Source organism: Arvicanthis niloticus, chromosome 16 (assembly GCF_011762505.2).
Source record: "Arvicanthis niloticus isolate mArvNil1 chromosome 16, mArvNil1.pat.X, whole genome shotgun sequence".
Classification (NCBI taxonomy): domain Eukaryota; kingdom Metazoa; phylum Chordata; class Mammalia; order Rodentia; family Muridae; genus Arvicanthis; species Arvicanthis niloticus.
The window spans coordinates 18,224,406-18,245,611 of NC_047673.1; the positions used below are offsets into that span (position 1 = coordinate 18,224,406).

Sequence of the window (21,206 nt, forward strand, 5' to 3'; positions counted from 1 at the left end):
TATGCTATATGTATATATAGCATATATACGTATATATACAATATATATACATATATGTATATATATTGTATACATATATATATTATATACATATATGTATATATACTATATATATACATATGTATATATATATGGTTTCTTTACTCAATGTTAATTTAGGCTATACATTCTTATTTAAGCTAAAGCTCAACTCTATATTTATAATGAATTCCAGAAGGGAAATTTCCCCTTTTTCATCTTTATAGGTTAAAATATGATGTTTTTATACATCTGTACACTGTACATATCCCTCAGCTGAATCCAGAAAGTCTAGGTCCAGGACCTAGGTCTTAGGACCACAGAAGTAGATACCTTTGACTGAAAAGATTGATCAGTGGTTAGTTAAGAACACTGGCTGCTCTTTTAGAGGACCCAGGTTCAATGCCCATCATCCACATGGTAGCTGACAACCCTCTCCAGCCCCAGGGTATCTGATGCCCTCTTCTGGCTTGTGTAGGTATACAGACATACATGCAGTCAAAACCCCTATATATAAAAATAAAGTTTAGAAAAATTAAAAATAGAAGGTGCCTTCTAGAGAAAGAAAGGCTATATCGTAAGTCAAGAATCTTGTAATGGTTGCTGGACAGTAAGTAGTATCTATGTCTTTTCCTTCCAATATATGATTACTCCATAGGTATCAAATACATTTGTTCTTGAATGGAAAAAGACAGGTTGTTATCTGAAACATCTCTTTCGTTTTTATTTTTTTGATAAAGGGTCTCTCTGTCTCAAAATCAGGATGGCTTTGAATTCACCTGCCTCATTCTCCTCTCTCAAGTGCTGATATTAAGAGCATGCACCATCACACCTTGTTTGAAACATCTTTTTGATAAGAACACTCAAAATCTTTTTCCAGATAAATTTGGTAAAAACTATAATCATTGATCTGTGTGAGCGTGAATGATCTTGTTTCCTTCAGCCTCTAGCATCCAATAACTGCCTTACAGTAGGTTTCTTTATCACTAGTGGCCATCCAATGTCACAATCAAATTACTTTGAATTCGCTTTGTTTGGTGTGGTGGTTTGAATATGCTTGGCCCAGGGAGTGATACTAGTTGTGGCCTTGTTGGAAGTGTGTCACTGTGTGGGCTTTGAGAACTTCGTCCTAGCTGCCTCCTGATGCCAGTCTTCTGGCTGCCTTCCAATCAAGATGGAGAACTCTAGTTTCCTTCTCCACCACCGTATCTGCCTGGATGCTGCCATGTTTTCTGCCATGATGATAAATGGACTGAACTTCTAAACCTGTAAGCCAGCCCCAATTAAATGTCCCACAGAGGAGGTGCCTTAGTCATGGTGTGTCTTCTCAGCAGTGGAAACAGAAGTTGGTACCATGAGTGGGTTATGTGCTAGACCTGACCATGCTTTTGTTTGGAGGAATATGGACTTTGGGACACTGGAGTGTTGGTGTGATAGGCCTGGTCATGTTTTTGTTTGGAGGAATGTGAATTTTGGGACTTTAGATTTAGAAAGCTATAGGATTCTTTAAGTGGGACTTAATGGGTAATTCTAGTAGGAATATGGAAGACAATGGTGCTGAGGGTGATTTGAATTCTAGAGCTTTTATTTTGATGAAGATGAAGAAGTGGCTGCTTTTTGCCCTTGTTTGAAGTCTACCTGAGGCTAAGATAAAAGAGATTTCTATTAGTTACACTGACAAAGGAAGTCTCAGAAAAGTCCAGCATAGACTGTGTCCTTTGATTTCCTCTCATGAAGAACATTTTGATCAATCACAGCAAGCTTAGAAAGGAAAAATACAAAATGTATGGTTCAAGAAATAGAGCACCAGGAAGTGGAGCTGAATGGTGTGTTTGAGGTGATAAGTAGATTAAGGGAGTGGTGACTTAGGGCCAAGATCCCATTCAGCTAAGCTTATTGTTTATTCATTTGCAGTGGAATAAGAAATAGTTGTATCATGCTAGGCATAATTATTACTTGATTGCTGTTTTCATTTGGACTTTTAATCTGGAATGAATTCTAATCCAGATTAAAATGAATAGAAATGAAAGGCAAACCTGTGATCCAGATCTTGAGGCATAGTGGCCATGAAAATCTTAGGCTCAGCCATGGTGGTATGTGCCTTTAATCCCAGGAGACAATATTTTAGGGTTTTTGTCTGGTTTCTTTAAACATTTATTTTGTGTGTGGGGGTGGTGGGGGGCATGTGTGTGGAGGTCATAGAACAACTTGGGAGAATTAATTCTCCCCTTCCACCATATGAATCCTGGGATTGTAGTGATGAACCACTGTGCCCAGTTCTTAATCAGAATCTCTTTAGAACTGGCCTTGGGTGACCATTCATTCCCCAGGCTAATACACATCTTGCATTCAAGTTTTGCTGATCTGATTTCAGTTTGTTTATTCAGAAAGTCATTCTCTCCTCTCCTGGCTAGCTCAACCTTGAAATAATTTAATCTTCAAATTTAAGCCTTTTAAGACAATTGCTGATGCATATGCATCAGATATAATACAAGATCCTGTGTAAAAGGTACCCAGTTTCATCCAGTGTTAATGTCTTAGAAAACTACAGTACAGTAATTGGTGTTAGCAGCTAATATTTAATTAGAACCAAGTTACTGGCTCTTTTACAGTGAAGACTTCTATAGATAGTAGAGTTTTATCACAAGAGTTGGTTCTTCTTGTTGCCTGTTTTTACTCACACTTTCCCTCCCTACCCCATAAGTTTAACTGCAGAAAATCACTAATAGGCTCTCCTTTCTATCATTTTGCCATTTTCAAGAATGTTATAATCGTCAGGCATGGTGGTGTACCCCTTCAGTTCTAGCATTCAGGACAGAGAGGGAGGCAGATTTCTGAGTTCAAGGCCAGCTGGGTATATACACAGCAAGATCTTGTCTTGAAGGGTAGTAGAGGGATTGTCACAAAAATATATAATTACCATAAATATATAAGGAAAACAAGGTAGAGTGTAAATTTAAACAAGCCTGTACTTTCTTTATTACTTATTGCCTGGCTTTCTTTGTGTATTTAAACTGTATCTTGGATAACACATTCTGATTTTGCATCCCCATGTTGTACACAGTAGCATTCTTTGCCCTACCCCAGCTCCAAACACTGAATGTACTCTAGATTCCTCCATAGTCCATAAGGACTAAAGTCCAGAAACCTGAGACTCATTTTTAGACATTAAGGCTTAAGAAATCTCTAGGCAGGTCAGTAAGTTCTAGGGCCTTCCAGCAGGGTGCTTTCATGACATTAATGTTGGCTTTATGCATTCAGTCCTTAACTTGGGTCTTACCAGCCACTGTGATCCTTATTTGGGTCTTGATATATCTGTCCCATATCCCTAAATGAGAAAGTGTGCTATGAGAAAAGCATGCCATCTAGTTCAGGTACATGCTTATAATCACTCTGGAAGCAGAGACAGGAGGATCATTGCAAGTTTGAGCCCGTCTGGGTTATAGAGTGAGACCTTGCCTCAAAAAACAGCCTAATTATCTGGTCAAAGTCCCTAATGTAGACTTTATTCTTTGAGACTGTAGTTCTTTCTGGCCTCAAGCTCACCATGTAGGTTAGGTGGCACTGAATTGCTGATTCTCTTTTCTCCAGCTCCTATGAGCTGGGATTACAGTACCACCATGCTTGGCTTTCTCAGGGTAGTCTTTTAGAGACTATATAGCATGATGTAGAAGATTAAGAGATATATGTAGGGGAAATATTGTGTCTATGTTGTTGCATGCACGTCACTGTGTACTTGTGGAGGTTAGAGGACAAATTACAGCAGTCATTTCTTTCTCTCCTACCATGTGGGAGCTGGGATTGAATTAAGGTCATTAAGGCTAGGCGGCAAGTGTCCTTTACTTGCTGAGCCATCTTTCTTGCTCCAACAAATGTTTTGAGATCACTGATATCTAACAATTTAGACTTTAATTAGCTTACATATTATGCTTGGAATCAAACATAGGGTCTTGTCTATACTAAGCAAGCACCAGACTACATCTCCAACCCAGTTAGTTTAAAAACACAATTTAAAGGGGGAAAAAATAGCTCATCAGAAAAATAATAATTTTTGGCAGCTGCATCCTTGAAAGGATAGAGCTGATGCTAAGCTGTACAAATGTGACCTTTAGCAGAGAGAAGTATACATGGCCTTCTTGTAAACTACTAACCCCAAATTGTCAGTTAAGATAGAGTCTAGATATCTATCAATAGCAAGTATAAAATGTTACACTGACCTTTTTCCTTTTCCTTATTTTTGGTGGTAGAGTCCTGGAGATAAAACCAAGGCCTGTACAGTTAGGCAGGTATTCTACCTTGAAGCCTAATCTGACATCTTTACTCTTTACTCTCAACTTTACTCTCTATGGTTTAGAACGCACACAAGGGTCATTTGGTAGGCAAAATGGCAGTTAAAATAAAAGTGGTTATAGTTAGTCATGCTGGATCCTTAAAATACAACATTGTCCACGTTTGTGTATAAAATATGCACTAATTTTCTGGGGATTCAGGGCCTATTTGTGACTCCTACATTAAAGTTTCTTTTCTTTTTAATTTAGTACTACAGCTTTTTCCACATTGAAAAGTATGGTCTAGAAAGCCTGAATGCTGTATCAAAAATATCCTAGAGACTGGAGAGGTGGCTCAGTTATTAAGAGTGCTTTCTGGGGCTGGAGAGATGGCTCAGTGGTTAAGAGCACTGACTGCTCTTGCAGAGGTCCTGAGTTCAATTCCCAGCAACCACATGGTGGCTCACAACCATCTGTAATAGGGTCTGACGCCCTCTTCTGGTGCGTCTGAAGAGAACAATGGTGAATTTATATACATAAAATAAATCTTTAAAAAAAACAAAAACAAAAAAAAAAAAAAAAAAAAAAGAGTGCTTTCTGCTCCTACCACATACACAGTGATTCCCAAGGGTCTGTCACCCATTCTAAGGGATCTGATGCCCTCTTCTGGCCTGCTTGGGCACCTCCATGCATGTGTGCACATAAACTCATGAACGCACACATACACACACAAACACAATCATTGGAGTTCTTTAGCCCAAGGTGAGTGTGCCAGCATGTCTGGGTTCTGGTATCAGCCTACTTCTTGCTATATTCTCATATGGATGAGAAAGAACACTCCTGTCTCTTACAAGGACCCTAATAATTACCTTCCATCCCACCCCTACCTACCATAATAGAGGTTAGGCTTCAGTGTGGGGATCTGAGACACAGTTCACAGCAGGTTTGTAAGAATCCTCTTTTTTTTTTGGGGGGGGGGGTCTTGTAAGACATCCTTGTATGTCTACAATTAGTGACAAAACATGCTTTGTTAATAAAGTATATTTTAAAATGCAATATTTTCATTTTATATATTTGAATTCAAGTTTTGTTTTGTTTTTTGAGACAAGGTCTCTCTGTGTAACCCTAGCTGTCCTAGAACTTGCTTTGTAGACTAGATTAGCCTGGAAATGAGAGATTCATCTGCCTCCACCTCCTGAGTGCAGGGATTCAAGGCATAAGGCACCACTCCCTGGACTAAGAATTTCATACATGTGAAAACATTTTTGAGACAGTGTTTCACTGTGTAGACTGGCCTCAACCTCACAATCCCCTTCCTTTATAGGGATGCTACACCACCACCGATTTAAACTCCTGCTTATCACGTAAGGAATCAGCTTTTCAAAACTCTCCCTTACTTGGTGTTGTATCAGCAAGTGAAGGAGTTTTTGGCTTTTCAAGACATTACAGTTAGAATTAGTACTCTTTTCCTAGTTATTCCCTTAAACAGCCAGAATATTACAGCTAAGGCTTCATCTTCGATATTTATTGAAACATCAAAGAGACCAAATGGGTATATAAACATGTATTATTCCTTTAAAAGTACAGTGTTGCACCTTTGTACAGCTCTGATTAATAAGCTTTTTTAGTTAGTATAATCACCAAAGATCATATAAACTGTGTTACCACTGGGATCTTGGTCTGGGCTCCTCTCAGCTCCCTATCCCTTCATCTTTGCCACGCCCCCCTCCCCAAAAAGGAAGAATGAGATGAGGCACACAGCGTAGAGTAGAGTAGAAGATAAGTGCTTTATTGCAGAGTAGGGTAGAGCACAGTCTCAAGAGTGGACGGTGGCCAAAGGGACCATGGTACTGATCTATTTTTAGGTAAGATTTACCCATTTCTGAAACAAAATGGTTTTCTGAGAGTCTTTGTCTTGTCTAGGTAGTTGACGGGCCCGTCTGGTTTGACTCTTAAATGTGAGAGCAATGGTACATCTTCATTCTTCATCAGAAAGCCAGCTATGATACAGTCACTTAACATGTAAGGTTCCTGGAGACAGATTGATTTAATTATATATTAATAACCTCACAGGCAGACCAGCATGTCACATCTCCCCTCCCAGCGCCAGAGATAGGACTTGGGTCCAATCTTGTAGATAATATTTGACCTTGCAGTTCCACTCTTTGGTTTACAGCCTGTTTATTATTAATAAAAACCTCCAGTTTGATCAAGTCTAATACCTAGCCATACAGCACCATCAATGAGTTATAAACAAACTGGCTAGCACCCCTTAACAGCATCTTTCTGTCCAAGTAACCACTCCTGGAATGTAATTTTATCTACATATTTTTAAACATTTTCTTTTTTGTCTGACTTCTTGACCATTATGTATGTAGGAGTAATCCATTGTAGGTTCTAGCATTTTTGAGGGTCTCATAATTCAGGTTGGTCTTGTATTGATATATAGACAAGGATGACCTTGAACTTTCGATCCTCCTGTCTCCACCTCCTGAGTGCTAGGATTACCAGTGTGTCATCATGCCCAGTTTTAAGTGCAAGCAAGGTGAACACTATCAGCTGAGCTACACAGCTAGCCCTGGCTTCATTATTTTGAACGCTACTGATTGTGGACTATGCCACATGTATTGACTGAACTATTAATGGATAATTGGTTTATTTTCACCAACCTTTTCAAAATGTTGAGACCTGAATGTGTAGGCCTTTAATTAGGAGGCAGAGATAGATCTCTCTTAAGTTCAAGGCTAGCCTGGTCTATATGATGAGGTCCAGATCAGCCAGGGTTACAAAGTGAGTGGTCTCAAAAAAGAAAGGGAAAAAAAGTGAATTTTTGTGGTCTGTGCTGTTGTCTGAATCCATGCTGATATCAATGGACTGTGCAGCCACAAGGACCATACTGTTACAAGTGGCCTACACTAGAGGCTCTAGCAAGTCTGTGCTGCCACAGAGGGAGGGCCATGTCTGGGTCCATGGTCCTACTGTGCTGGGGTCGACGTTTATGTCCATAGTCAGTGCTGCTACCTCTAGCCACGTTGATGTCTGTGGGCTATATTGCTGCTGGGGCCATACGGTGTGAGTGGCCTGTGCTGCCACCTGAGGCTGAGGCCATAGTGATGTCTGTGGTCTGGGCTGCCTGAGGGCCTTGTCTGTGGTCCTACTGTGGTCAGTAGCCCTGTCCATGGTCTGTCACCACAAACCAAGTGGAGGCTCAGGATCCATGCCCCTGCTAACTGTGATATCGATGACTGCACACAGTTTAGAGAGAGGGGCATGGAAGACTTCTGTGACCACCTCAGTCCCCATTCCAAAAGAAAACCAACAGTCTAGATAGGAAACCATCAAAGAGAGCTCAGGATACTAAAGTGTAACTCTCTACAACTGATGGCTTCTGGAGTGTGTGCAGGGAATGATGGATTCAGTTCTATTTAAGGAGCAGGCTATTGGGAGTTTGACCATGCTGTAATGAGTATATAGATTACAAAAATTGGACTTTTAAAATTTTTTAAAAAAAAATTATTATCTTTATTTTTACTTTTTCAGGGGGTCACAAGCGTGGGAGGAAAGACATGGAAGGACTGAGAAGTGAGTGTGAATGAGTGAATGATGTGAAATGCCCAGAGAATCAATAAAAATGTTATGTTAAAAAAGGGTGAAAGTTACATTTCTATTAAGCTAATAAATTTGCAGATCACATAGTGAAAATTTAGGCTAGATTATTTTATAAAGAAAACCACAATGTGTTTAGTTCAACAGATATTTTTAACATTACAATTTACCACAATACAATTTGCCATATCTGTAAATTTACCATTTTGAAATAGGGGCAATTAAGGATGATGTCCAGCAAAATAAAAGTACATATTTCACTTCCAAGTTGTGAACAATAAGAAGACAGAGGATGAATAAGAGAAAAATCCAGCCATATATCACATACATCAACCTGACATTTTCCTCTGAATCAATGACCACAAAACAGGCACTCTAGAGTGATCCTTGTACACGTCCTTAGTGGTTTGCAGGCTTAAGCACAGAACCAGTGGTAAAGGAAAGTTGGAGCCCTCTCGTGGAGTTCTTAGTCTTATTAACAAAAGAATTAAAGGATGGACTCAAATGAAGCTAAAGCACAATTTTATTAGAGATTAAAAGAAAGAAAATCCAGGGCAAGCCAGCTGTAAAGTGCAGCAGCTGCTGGAAGAGTAGAGGATAATGGTTAAAAAACAAGAACGAAAAACCAACCAACCAACCAAAACGACTGTACCATTTAAGTTGGCATGATTAAACTGATTAAGTCAAACACATCGTGGACAAGCAAGCCCATGTGTTGGGGACAGAGGCTTTGGAGAAAGTAAGAAAGCCCCAAATGTTGGGGAAACCCCACGTATTAAGAAAGCATGCTTAGAAAAGAGAGAAAGAAGAGTAGGCAGACTTAGGAAGTTGGATAGCTACAGCCAAGAATCCTACAGCACCAGGGGCAGGGATTCTGGAAAGGTATACAGTACCTCATTCCACCTGTATCTCTTTGTCATGTCTTGAGGTGAACCTGCCTTTCTAGGGGTGGGTCCTTGGCCAACGTGATGGACTGATCTGGTCCAACTGGATGGTTAGGGCTTCACCCAGGCCAGGGAAGATATTGTTTGGACCACAAGTGTTTTCTTAATGGGCCTTTACTGCATATTCTAACACCACTTTTAACTTTCACTTCTGACACCCCCAGTCCTACAAACTGCCCCTAGTTTAACGTGCTTCCTTCCAAGTTTCTACTTTGTTGTGAGTAATTCTTTCACTTTTGTATTACATTCATAGATCTAATGTTCAAGCCAGTTGCTCAACTTAGAACCATGCTCAAACCCCACCCAATTCTTTACTCTCCTCTCACTAGGCTGTATTGCCTGCACTACATGTGTCTTGTTCTTACCACTTCTGGCTTCTCTGCTACCACCTTCGCCCAAGCCACCACCTCTTTGCTCACTAACAGCCTCTTGATTGGTTTGTCTTTTTGAATTGTTGTCCTTCTGCAAGTCTTAACATAAGTAGAATTACCTTTTTAAAATACTAATGCCTAAAATGGCTCAGTGGCCATTGACCTGCATCCATACTAATACTCTACTCCTTCAGTTTTTACTCCTAACTGGGCTCCACCACCAGGGCCTGGACCTCTTCTACTGGCTATACTTTCAAACACAGGTTGGTGCTGTAGCATATACTTCCAGTGTCTCCTCACCTTCATCCATTCCATCCTCTAACAATTCCAATGTTCGTTTCTTGAATGGGATACCTACTCTAATTAAAGCATGTAGGGAGTTTTCTCATAAGTTAATCATCCTTATTCAGGTACCTTAGTATAATTTGCCCTTTCATTCTACCTTCCCCTTTATAGAATCTAAGCTCTATGAAGATACATTAATATGTCTCATTAACAGTTCTCTATATAACATGCTAACCCCATTTGGGTGCAAAATACATGAAAATGAACAAATGAAAGAGGTGAATGATCACTTCCTAAATCACCCACTTCACATCTCACATCTCTACTCCCATCTTAACACAGCAGGATTTACTGTTTAGATAGGTTTTGACTTTGTATGCCTTGGTTGGCTAGAATTCACTTCAACCAGGTTGTCCTCAAACAATTCTTGCCTTTCCTTTGTGAAGGCTGAAATGACGAGTGTGCTACCAAGCCTGCACTTGGAGAGAATCTTTAAAACTGTGTCACCCTTCTGCTTAAAAGCTGCCAGTGGAGACAGGATGTTGCTCAGTACAATAGCCTCAGCTTGGTAAACAAGTAAAGCCTGATCTCCATTTTAGAGCAAACTAGCTTACACTGGCCTACAGGACTCCTGAGGCTCTCATCTTCTCCTTCCACACTAACCTCATCTCTTGTCCCCTAAGCCACTGCACTCAGCAACTCTCTCACACTCCTGCTTTTCCTTGACCAGGCTGGAGGCACCAAGCCTCAGAGGTGGGCTTCACCATTCCTCATGGTATCAGGTGCAGACAATGTCCTCATTAATTCGAAATCTTTCAGTAGTTACTTCCTCTAGTAGGCCAGTCCTAACCTCATCTCTAAAAACTGCAACTTCCCACCAACACTTTTCACATTTCTGTGTGACTCCCCTTTTCTCACTACAGAACACTTAGTAAACACTTAGAGCTTAGTAAAATAACTAGTAAGACAGACTAATATACCACCCATCTTCACTAATATAGCCCCTTAGAAGTACATAACAGATTTTCAATAAATACTTATCAAGCCAGTTGATCTGTTTCGAGTTTAAGGTAACTAAGTAAATTATTTTTAGAATACCATCTGTTAACCATATCTTAATTTTTTTTTCTTTACAGTGGACTGGAGTAGAGAGCCTAGTAGCAATACCTTTTAAACTGTTAATAAATCACTATTCTGGTGTTCCTAGTGTAAGACCCCCCCGCAAGGGGACCCTCACCCAAGTCCGGACCTGCACGCCCCAAGGACACACGAGAGACCTTCTTGATGCAATTGCAGAGGAGGTTTAATGACGAGGGCCCTCGGGCTGGAACATATCTCACACAGGAGATAGAGGTTCCGCCCTGGACCCAGGGAACTTGGGATATTTATCGGTAGGGGTTGGGGAGAGCGGGAAAATTTGGCGCGGTTACATATGATTGGATATTTCAAACATCAGCAACTTGCAGAACTGGCAGAACTTGCAGAAACTCGGACCTCCCAGAAAAGGGAGGGAGAGAAAAGTAAACACCAGATAGCCCATTACTCACTTGGGCTTGTTTGGACTTGTCTGGGCATGCCCTTGTATGCCTTTATTTTTTGTCACCCTGCCCCTGCAGGGGCTTAATATTTTTATTATGACTATTTTTAACAAATTGTTGGTGGTCTTTGCTGACCATGAATTTTTGTTATTGTTACAATGCTGCTTTCAAATTTTGTTCTCACACTAGCATACAGCAAATGCTCTGAAACTAACTTAGGTAGTTTCTAAGTCCATTTAATTCAACATTTCCTAAATAATTTGTGACAATCAAAGCTACTGAGACTACCGGGTTCAGTAAGATGCTGCCAGCCTCAACAGCACCTCAGTTCAGATGAGACACAGAGATATTATAGCACATAATTACAGAGATTAAGTACAGAATTTCACTGGCACAAAAAGGTAAATGCTTTACTTAGGGAAGGTATGGAATGCTTGACAGAAATAACACATAAGGTACATCTTAAGTATAGATGAGAAGGTAAGGGGATGGCCATTCCAGTCCAAGCACAATAACCTATTTGAGCAGTTACAGAGGAGTTTAAGGACAAGCAGGGGAAGATGGTAAAAACACAGAAGTACCTGTTGCTCAGGCTGTATAAAGCCACCATAAGCAACTGGGGCTTTATTCACTACAGAGGTAGCCTCTGAGATCTAAGCTTTATAAGCAAGGAATTGGCAGTGTTTTTTATGAGGGACCGAGAGAAAGCTGGAGACTAGGGCTGACAAAGAGTTGAGGAGGCTGAGTACTTGAATTCAAGGATGGTGCTGAGAGAATGACCAAGAGGTGCTCTTTTTACTCTCTGAGATTAACCTAAGCCTTGACGAAGGGAAAACCCTAGGAGCAGCTGGTAGAAACACTTGGCACCAAGACTAATGACCAGAGTTGGGTCCCCAGGAGCCCACGGGGTGAAAGAACCCACTCTCGCCAGCTGTCCTCTGACCTACAACATGTGTACCTGGTGCCCAGTAGCCTGGAGTTCTAGATACTGTGGGTGTTGGGAATCGAACCTGGGTCCTCTGCAAGAGCAAGTGCTCTTTTCCCACTGAACTAAGTCCTATGTTGAAGTTAAAAGGGCTAGGAAATGATGGTATGTGGGTTCAAGAGTCAAAGTTCTACAGAGATGGCAGGCATTAAATGGATCCCTGAGGGAGACAATATTTAAGGGTACAGGAAATAAGTTGATAAGGGAGAATGCGCCCCAGATTCAAAATTACGGAGGATCAAGCATGCAACAATTCTCTGCAGCATGGAAAATCAACAGTTCGCAATTTTCAGCACAGACACAACACAAAGGTAACAACGTTCAGAAGTGCTCTTCCGGGCAGGAGAGATGGCTTAGTGGTTAAGAGCAGGCTGCTCTTCCAGAGGTCCTGAGTTTAATCCCCAGCAACCACATGGTGGCTCACAACCATCTGTAATGGGATCGATGCCCTCTTCTGGTGCGTCTGAAAATAGCAATAGTGTGTGTACTTAACATAATTAAACTTAAAAAAAAAAAGGTGCTCCTCAGGTTAGAAGAAGTGAAATGTGTTTTTGTCCTCGTTGTCTAATTAAACGGTCATCTGGATTCTGAACGTGGACCACTGGTTTATACAAATCACACCTCCGCAGCCGCCCTTTTTAAAAATCACGTGTAATCAGGAACGAGCTTCCCCACGTTCCCTTTAGGCTTCTACACCCAACAGGCTGCTCTTTTTCATGTTGCAACAGAAAGCGACGGACAGATTAACCAACACTCGCGAGTACAAGACCCTACAAGACGGACTGAAGTGAGGCTCCCAAACAAACGCGCCTTCTTCCGGCCAAGGCGCAGAGGACCCACCCACTTCCGCACTGCTGGCCACGCCCCAGAGGCACGCCTCGCCCTAGCCAATGGTCAGCTTCCCTGGGAACGTTACCTTCGGCTAATCAGAGGCTGCGAGCGAACTCCTCGCGAGAGGTGAGGTTGAAGCTGCCTCCGCCATCTTGAAGATGGGAGACGAGCGACAGCTGTGGTCTTTCTGCTAAAGCAAACAGCACAACGGACCGGGTAGCCACCCCCCCCACCCCCAACGGTGAGATAATCGTCCCCGTAACTGCTGACCAAAGCCACCGAAAGCAGCGAGCGTTATCAAAGCCGAGGGCAGCGACACTGACGGCCCCTTCACCTGCCTCCCGGGCAGAAGGGAAGTGTGGAGGGCCAGAAGGATGGTGCAGTCCTGCTCCGCCTACGGCTGCAAGAACCGGTACGATAAGGACAAGCCCGTCTCCTTCCACAAGTAGGTAACTGGCGTGCTCCGCGGCCGCGGCAGGGGCGCGCGGGCGGGTGGAGGCGGAGCCCGGCGCGTGGCCGCGCGAGACCTGGAGGAGGCGGGGCGGCCTGCGGGCTCGGGCGGCTCACGGGGCCGGCCGGCCGGCGGAGGCGGGGCGGGGACCCATGGCTGCGCGTTCCCGGCGCGCGTCGCCTCGGTTAGCTGGGGCTCCGCCGAGGCCGCGACCGCGACCGCGCCTTCGCGCTCGTGCAGGGTTTCCGGCGTGCGAGCGACGCCGGGAAGCCTCTCGCAGCCCTCCGGATGTTTTCCCGAGCCGTGCGGTGGACACGGCCCGTAGGGATAGACTTGAAATGCATAGGAGGAGGGTGGGTCTCCGACCTCGCTGTTGTTGCTAGGAGGGAAGCAGGACGGCTGAGTGTTGACGTCTGACCAGGATGCCAGGGAGGACTTTTAGACCTCGTTTCCGAGAACCAGCCTTTAAGCATCTTGGGTTTTAGAGGAGGCTCTTGGTATTGTCAAGTTGAACCCCCATCTTTCAACACACAGTAATAATGAGACGGTAGCATACACGGTACTCTCAAGGTTAATGGGAGCTGATACCAGCTTTTCCCCACAGCTGCCAGGGCTCGTTCTTGGTGGGTGCAGCAAACAAGAATCCAGGCTGGAAAATGCTCTCTTGAAAGAAGAAAGCCGAATTCGGTAGATAGAATTAACGTTACGGATGGTGATTATTAACAATGCTAACGGTCCACAAAATGTGACATTATTTTTTCAGGCAGTTAAATTCGTTATTACAAGTTTTATGTTGGGTTTTGGAAGAATTCCTGACTGTATGCAGATGATAGCTAAGAAGTCAGATCCACTGGTAAATTATGCAAATTATCCATAGCAAAACAATTACAGAAACAAATTTCAAAACGTTCTCTCAGGTTTTGGGGGGAGCGCTACTGTTCATGTTTAATAATGTTTGCTAGAAAGTAAGGTTTGCATGCTGCTTTTTCTGTGGGAAGAGGATAGAATATATCCTAAACAATGACTTGGTTGATTGAAATTTCTACATCCTCAGAATGTAGGAATTGATCAGGAAATGGTGACAGGGACATGCATTCAACTTGCCACCTCCCTTCCCTATGCTTTATTAAGATGACCCAAGGAATCTTCAAATATACAGACTAGTTTAAAATGGCACGCATCTGGGCTGGGGAGATGGCTCAGCAGTTAAAAGCACTGACTGCTCTTCCAGAGGTCCTGAGTTCAGTTCCCAGCAACCACCATTATAACTATCTGTAATGGGATCCAATGTCTTCCTCTGGTGTGTCTGAAGAGAGTGACAGTGTAGTCACATAAATAAATAAAATGGCACACATCAAAAATACCGCTTCAACTGCTGGATATTGAAAAATAAAAACGTGAGTCTTATTCCTTATCTAAGAACAGTAAATGGCTAAGATTTGCTTGACAGTTTAGAATCTGTGCTCCTGTGCTAGGAGACGAGATACTACGGTGTATAAGAAGTCGCCACAGTGGCTTATACTTCTTTTTAGGAATATGTTTTTCCAGCCTGTATGTAGTAGCAGTGGAGAAAGCTGTCAGTGTAAAGAATAAACAGTAGTAACACGAAGGTTGGTTAGGTCTTCATTTAAAAAAAAAAAAAAAAAAAAGAATGATCAGGGTCTGACATACCTTATGTGGTGGAATAGTAAAAGTAAATTGAAACATTCTTCTTCAGCTCTTTCTGATCACTCTAGCCTCTCCCACCAAGTCTTTGATATAGAAAAGCATAGTGGCAATAAATATAAAGATTCCCTATTCTGTACACTGAATTAAGCAATAAAATAAAGTTCTTAACTTCTTTATCACTTGCCTATAATTCAGGCTGTCAGAATGTACTCTATATATTGGACTAAAAAAGAGTAGACGTTTGCTTCAGGATATAGACATATGTCCAATTTTTGTTTTTCTATAAGACACAAAATTGCTAGTAAAAGTGTGAGTAGAATTGCATTGCACATATTATCTATTTTAATTGAACTTTTAAGTGTCTTGATTATGAAAAGATAAAGCTTACTGAGTGAGATTAGTAACCAGAACTAATCCCCAATCAGATTCTCCTTAGTGTCTGATTCTCCTTAGTGTGGGGCAGGAGAAGGGGGGGAGGGTATTTAGTTTTTAAAGTCAGAGAACTGAATTGTGTCTTCCTAGGTTTCCTCTTACTCGCCCCAGTCTTTGTAAACAGTGGGAGGCAGCTGTTAAAAGAAAAAACTTCAAGCCCACTAAGTACAGCAGTATCTGTTCTGAGCACTTTACTCCAGACTGCTTTAAGAGAGAGTGCAACAACAAGTTATTGAAGGAGAACGCTGTGCCCACAATATTTCTCTATATTGAGCCACATGAGAAGGTAATTTGGGTTTTTAAATGCTGGGTTGGTGTTTTTTCCCTTTCCTGATCCTTTCTCTGTTTTCTTTCCTCCCCTCCATTCTCTTCCCCTCCCATCCCTTGTGTGAGACAGTTGTAAGTAGTCCAGACTGGCTTTGAATTTGCTATATAGCTGATGCTGAACTGGAATTCCCGATCCTCCTGCCTCTACAAATTCTAGTGTTATAAGCATTGGCTTTGGGTGAATGCTGTTTTAATTTATGATGCTAATGTGTTCATGGGGGAATCAGGGAAGAATTAAGAAAACAAGTGTATTTGAAACCCATCATTTGGCAGTAACTACTATTGGGACTTAGTGGTTAAGAGTATGTATTGCTCTTCCAGAGGACCTGAGTTTGCTTCCCAACACCCACGTCACCTCACACCCTCCCATCTTCCCAGGGCAGACACACACACACACACCCATGATTAAATATTATCTTTTTTGAAGAAAAAAATAAAAATAACCACTATTAACAACAATACACTTTTTAAAAACAGAATTCTACTTATTAAATATCTCACAATAAATAGCTCAGTCTAGTTTTGTTTAAGGTAGATAGTTCTATGTTTTCATTTATGTATTGATAAGTTTTATTTTCATTCTTAGTGACTATTTTCAGATTATTTTTTCTTCTGTTTTAGGTGTTTAGTATTTACTTGTATCTAACTAAGTCACTTTTTCTGCTTCACAATCCCACTTTAACTTCAAATAGGAAAGTTGAATTAGGACTGGACACGCCCTACATGGTGGCCACACCTGCAGTCTGAGCACTGCAGAGAAGGAGCTAAGAGGATCCTCACAGCTTGGGTAGCTTGGTAAACACTGGAATTTTCTAGGCCAACCTGGATTATGCAGTAAGGACCTCGCACCACACTCCCTCCCCAAACAAACACAAGAAAACCAACCCAAACCCCAAGCAAACAAAAACCATCTCAAACTGATGCCAGGGGCAGTTGCTTACTGCTTGTAATCCTAATACTTGGGAGGTAGAGGTAGGAGGAGCTCAAGTGGAGGGCCAGCCTAGGCTACACACCAGGACCCTGTTTTTTAAAATCTGCAAACAAGCCAGAACCTAATGCTGAGATTTTTGGGCCTAGAAGATGTGGTTTGAGTCCTAGAGAGCTTTGCCTAGATGTCCTGGTGCCCTGGACTCCATGCCAGGACTGCAGCCCACCAAGATAATGTGTGTTTTCACTTTGGGATTCTTGTGTACCTTGGAGTGACAGAAAATGTCTAATGTTGGAATTACAGATATTTAGTTACTAAACTCACATATGGTGTGTATTGCTATTTTAGAAGGAAGACCTGGAATCCCAAGAACAGCTTCCCTCTCCTTCACCCCCCACTTCCCAGGTGGACGCTGCTATTGGGTTGCTAATGCCTCCTCTCCAGACCCCGGATAACCTCTCGGTTTTCTGTGACCACAATTACACTGTGGAAGACACAATGCACCAGAGGAAGAGGATCCTTCAGCTGGAGCAGCAGGTGGAGAAGCTCAGGAAGAAACTCAAGACTGCCCAGCAGCGGTGCCGAAGGCAGGAGCGGCAACTGGAAAAGCTGAAGGAAGTTGTCCACTTTCAGAGAGAGAAGGACGATGCATCAGAGAGGGGCTATGTGATTCTACCAAATGACTACTTTGAAATTGTTGAAGTACCAGCATGAAAAAATGAGATGTAGTCGTGGGACAAGACTATATACCTTCTTTTAGCCTAATACAGGAGTTCATTTGAAAAATAACACTTAATTACTTGTATTAAGAAAACAATATTTTTTTAAAATAAATTAGATATATACTGTAAAATTGTAATTTTTTTGTTTGTAATCTCAGAGTTTCTACATTTTAACAAAATATTTAAAAAAAATCCTTAAGCCACCAATATAATGTATATTGGTTTCAAGATGGTGGATTGTTTTTCATTTGAGTATTTATAGAAATAATGTAAAAATAAAAAGTAGAGAGGGTAATGGTGTGGTAAAAAATGATCTAAGTTTAAAAATTAATGCCCTTTTTGAGATAACTTATAATTTAAATCAGAAGTATAGGTGCGAGCATTGGACGTAGCCTTTCAGAATATGAAGATGTACATACACACATTTTGTATTGATAGTCAGAGCTTCATTTATTTTTCTCAATCACTTATCAGAAATGAACTGTCAAGCCAATATTTGAGAAAAACAATATTTTGCTGTCTTCAGAAAAATCATTCCATAGTTAATAATTTCATAAAAAGTAGAGTTTTAAGAGTTGGTCCTGTCTGTCCCTGGCTTTATGAAATTGGAAGTGTGTCTTGGGGAATGGCAGCCTCAAAGTGAGGTATTGGCATCAGTGAAGTGAGAACTGGGGGCTGGGCTGGAGAAATGTTTCAATAAGCGAAGCTGCATGCAAGCCTGGCTACCCGAGTTTAACCCCTGGGACCCATGTCAAGGTGGAAGGAGAGGACCACTCCACAGAGCTGCCTTCGGGCCCCCAGGAGTGCTGTGGCAACTTTCTAAAGAAATAAAAATTGGGACGTGTTTCCTGATATGCTCTGATCATCCCCTAGGTAAAGGCACCTAATTCCACAGCCGTAGTTAAATCTGCATTCAGACCTCTGACAAACTATTTTAGTAGAGTTTGATTTGTACTGGAATTCGGTACTTTTGCCCTTAAGTATTTGATGATTTTATCCTTAACTTTGATTTTGGTCAAGACATTGCATAGAAAATATTTTTTTTTCACTCTTAAGTTAGAAATTAATATCCAACTTAGTTCAAGTGACTTATGTTCAAAAGTAATGTGTCGTGTTTATGTCACCGTTGAGACTTAAATATTGCAGTTTCTGTTCACACTGTGGATTGTGTTCTAACTGTGAGAAAGCTTACATATATTTGAAATGAAAATATGTTCTGAGTAAACAAGTGCTGATAAAAGAATTCTCTAGGTTTAGGAGAACCATATTTTATATTTCAGAGTACACTGTAGTTGAAGAGTAGTGAACCTTTCAAGACAGTATTAAAGATATGTTATCCCAGTATCTTGTGATCTGATCTTTTCTTTGTGATTTACTACCACGCTGAGAACAGGTAGCACTTGGTTGTTTTTGTTTTGTTTTCTAAGATACGGTTTCTCTGTGTAGCCTTGGCTGTCTTGTAACCTGCTCTGTAGATCAAACTCAGAGAGGCCCCCCTGCCTCTGCCTTCTAAATACTGGGATTAAAGGTGTGTGCCACCACCGCCTGACAGCACTTTTAAATCATAGAAATTTGTTTGTTTTATAAATGTCTCTCATTTTGGTGCTGAAGATTGAACATGCCCTGGAGCAGGCTACCACCAAGGTGGGTCCCAAGCGCTCTCTCTTCTCTCTTCTCTCTTCTCTCTTCTCTCTTCTCTCTTCTCTCTTCTCTCTCTCTTCTCTCTCTCTTCTCTCTCTCTTCTCTCTCTCTTCTCTCTTCTCTCTCTCCTCTCTCTCTCCTCTCTCTCTCCTCTCTCTCCTCTCTCTCTTCTCTCTCCTCTCTCTCTTCTCTCTCTCTCCTCTCTCTCTCCTCTCTCCTCTCTCTCTCCTCTCTCTCTCCTCCCTCTCTCCTCCCTCTCCTCCCTCTCTCCTCCCTCTCTCCTCCCTCTCTCCTCCCTCTCTCCTCCCTCTCTCCTCCCTCTCTTCTCCCCTCCTCTCCCCTCTCCCCTCTCCCCTCCTCTCCCCTCTCCCCACCTCTCCCCTCCTCTCCCCTCTCCCCTCCTCTCCCCTCCTCTCCCCTCTCCCCTCCTCTCCCCTCTCCCCTCCTCTCCCCTCCTCTCCCCTCTCCCCTCCTCTCCCCTCCTCTCCCCTCTCCCCTCCTCTCCCCTCCTCTCCCCTCTCCCCTCCTCTCCCCTTCTCTCCCCTCTCCCCTCTCCCCTCTCCTCTCTCCCCTCTCCCCTCTCCCCTCTCCCCTCCCCTTCTCTCCCCTCCCCTTCTCTCCCCTCCCCTCCCCTCTCTTTTCCTTCTCCCTCTCCCCCGGAGAGCTGGGATTTAAAGTGTGTATAACCAATCCTGGCACCCTATTATTAATTTTTAAAATATTCTATGTGGCTGGAAAGATGGCTCAGTGGTTAATAAACTTAAAATTCTTTGTGAAGCCCTAAGTTTGGTTCCCAGTAATCACATGGCAGTTCAAAGCCTCCTGTACTCTGGTTTCTGGTCTCAGACCAAGTTGCTTTCAAATTCACAGAAATCCACCTGCTTCTACCTCCTAAGTGCAGGGATTAGAGACATGTTTGCGTCATGCCTCCATGTCTGACCCAAACCCTTTTGTTTCTTTGTTTTTGAGACCCAGTTTAGTTTTTTATTCCTGGCTGCCTTTGAATTATGAAACTCTGGACTGTCATTGAACTGCTAGCAATCCTGTCTCAGCCTCCCAAATGCTGGGGTTACAAGTATCCATCACTATGCTCCATGTAGATCGGTGTCTTAAAAATGCAAAATGATTGGACTAGCTACAGTCTGTTAACTTGGCTTAGAATCAACTAAGGAATGGAAGCATCTTCAATGGGCACTTGTGAGACCCAACTTTGTGCTCAACAACAGAGCAGCCTTTACAACAAGGGAATAAAAGACGTATTTTCTTCGGAAGTTAAACTTGGATGATTGGCCCAGGAACACAGAGTTAGATCTCTCCAAATACTGTGAGGTATAATTTTCCTAAGCTTTGTAGCAACAGAACAAAGAAAGCCATCAATCAAGATATTTTTTTAAAGATACATGGCCACATCAGGTAGGTGGGTTAGAACAAGAACTGAGAACTTGGCTGTGGGCCTTAGGTATTGTCTGGCAACACTTAGCCTTTTGATGGTGGAAAAGTAAAATTTTGTTAGTATATTGCGAAAGGATTTTTATGTTAGGATATTAGGTCTGGCTTTGTTAGTCACAATGTTCTGTGCAGAGTGGGAGCAAGGAATGGTTAATAAGGTCAGATAAGCCAAGATAAATTGTAAGTAGCCTCTGGACATAGAACATCTCAACATCTTCACATCACTGAACAGAAGCCTAACCAATCAGCCTTGCAGATAGAGCGGCTTTCTAGGAATTCTGGTTCACATGAAAAGATTCAAAGTCACCAACTCTGTTTGACATCTTTTGAAACATTCTTGCAAAGTATGTGGGCAAATACATTGCAAACTCTGCTTTCAACCTAATTTCTGGTTGTGTGTGTGTGTGTGTGTGTGTGTGTGTGTGTGTGTGTGTGTGTGTATGTATGGTCCAGATCCAAGAACCCAAGTTAGATTATAAATGTAACCATAACCACTTACTGTCTTATAGTACATCATTGAACCTGAAGTTACTTTCTGCTCATGGAAGAATGAGTTCTCATTTGGAAAGAACCGAGCAAGCTATTTGTATTTCAGTAATTTGTCATAGCATACGGAATTTGAGATGCAGGTACTTGTTTCTGAATTTTGAGCTGTGGCATTTGTTGAACATTTTAAAAGTAATTTTATTTATAACATTCCTTATTGCACATGGGTCATGGGCCATACTTGTGGCCTGCTTGT

The 21,206-nt window shown here is 42.0% G+C and overlaps 1 protein-coding gene and 1 long non-coding RNA gene across 3 annotated transcripts; one reads left to right on the forward strand and one right to left on the reverse strand.

The window, feature by feature from the left end:
• Positions 1-6,056: 6,056 nt before the first annotated feature.
• On the reverse strand, positions 6,057-13,075 carry LOC117721285 (uncharacterized). The gene is made up of 2 exons (XR_004608435.2): positions 12,932-13,075; positions 6,057-6,317 (listed from the first exon to the last, which is right to left on the reverse strand). It is a non-coding gene; the product is annotated as an uncharacterized LOC117721285 (long non-coding RNA).
• An 80-nt stretch (positions 13,076-13,155) lies between these two features.
• Positions 13,156-18,718, forward strand: Thap1 (THAP domain containing 1). 2 transcript variants are annotated; one of them, XM_034519873.2, is made up of 3 exons: positions 13,156-13,291; positions 15,488-15,683; positions 17,001-18,718. In XM_034519873.2, the coding sequence occupies exons 1-3, from the start codon at positions 13,221-13,223 to the stop codon at positions 17,364-17,366; spliced, it is 633 nt and encodes a 210-aa protein (XP_034375764.1). In that variant the 5' UTR covers positions 13,156-13,220; the 3' UTR covers positions 17,367-18,718. The 2 variants fall into 2 exon arrangements, with proteins under 2 accessions (XP_034375764.1, XP_034375766.1); XM_034519875.2 differs by lacking the exon at positions 15,488-15,683 and having other exon boundaries at positions 13,221-13,291; positions 17,001-17,230.
• Positions 18,719-21,206: the final 2,488 nt, after the last annotated feature.

Bases quoted from the DNA above. Each gene is read 5' to 3' on its own strand.
- Thap1 (XM_034519873.2), top strand. From the start codon at position 13,221: ATGGTGCAGTCCTGCTCCGCCTACGGCTGCAAGAACCGGTACGATAAG. The intron at 13,292-15,487 runs GTAGGTAACTGG...GTGTCTTCCTAG, and splicing joins AAGCCCGTCTCCTTCCACAA to GTTTCCTCTTACTCGCCCCA. The intron at 15,684-17,000 runs GTAATTTGGGTT...TTGCTATTTTAG, and splicing joins ATATTGAGCCACATGAGAAG to AAGGAAGACCTGGAATCCCA.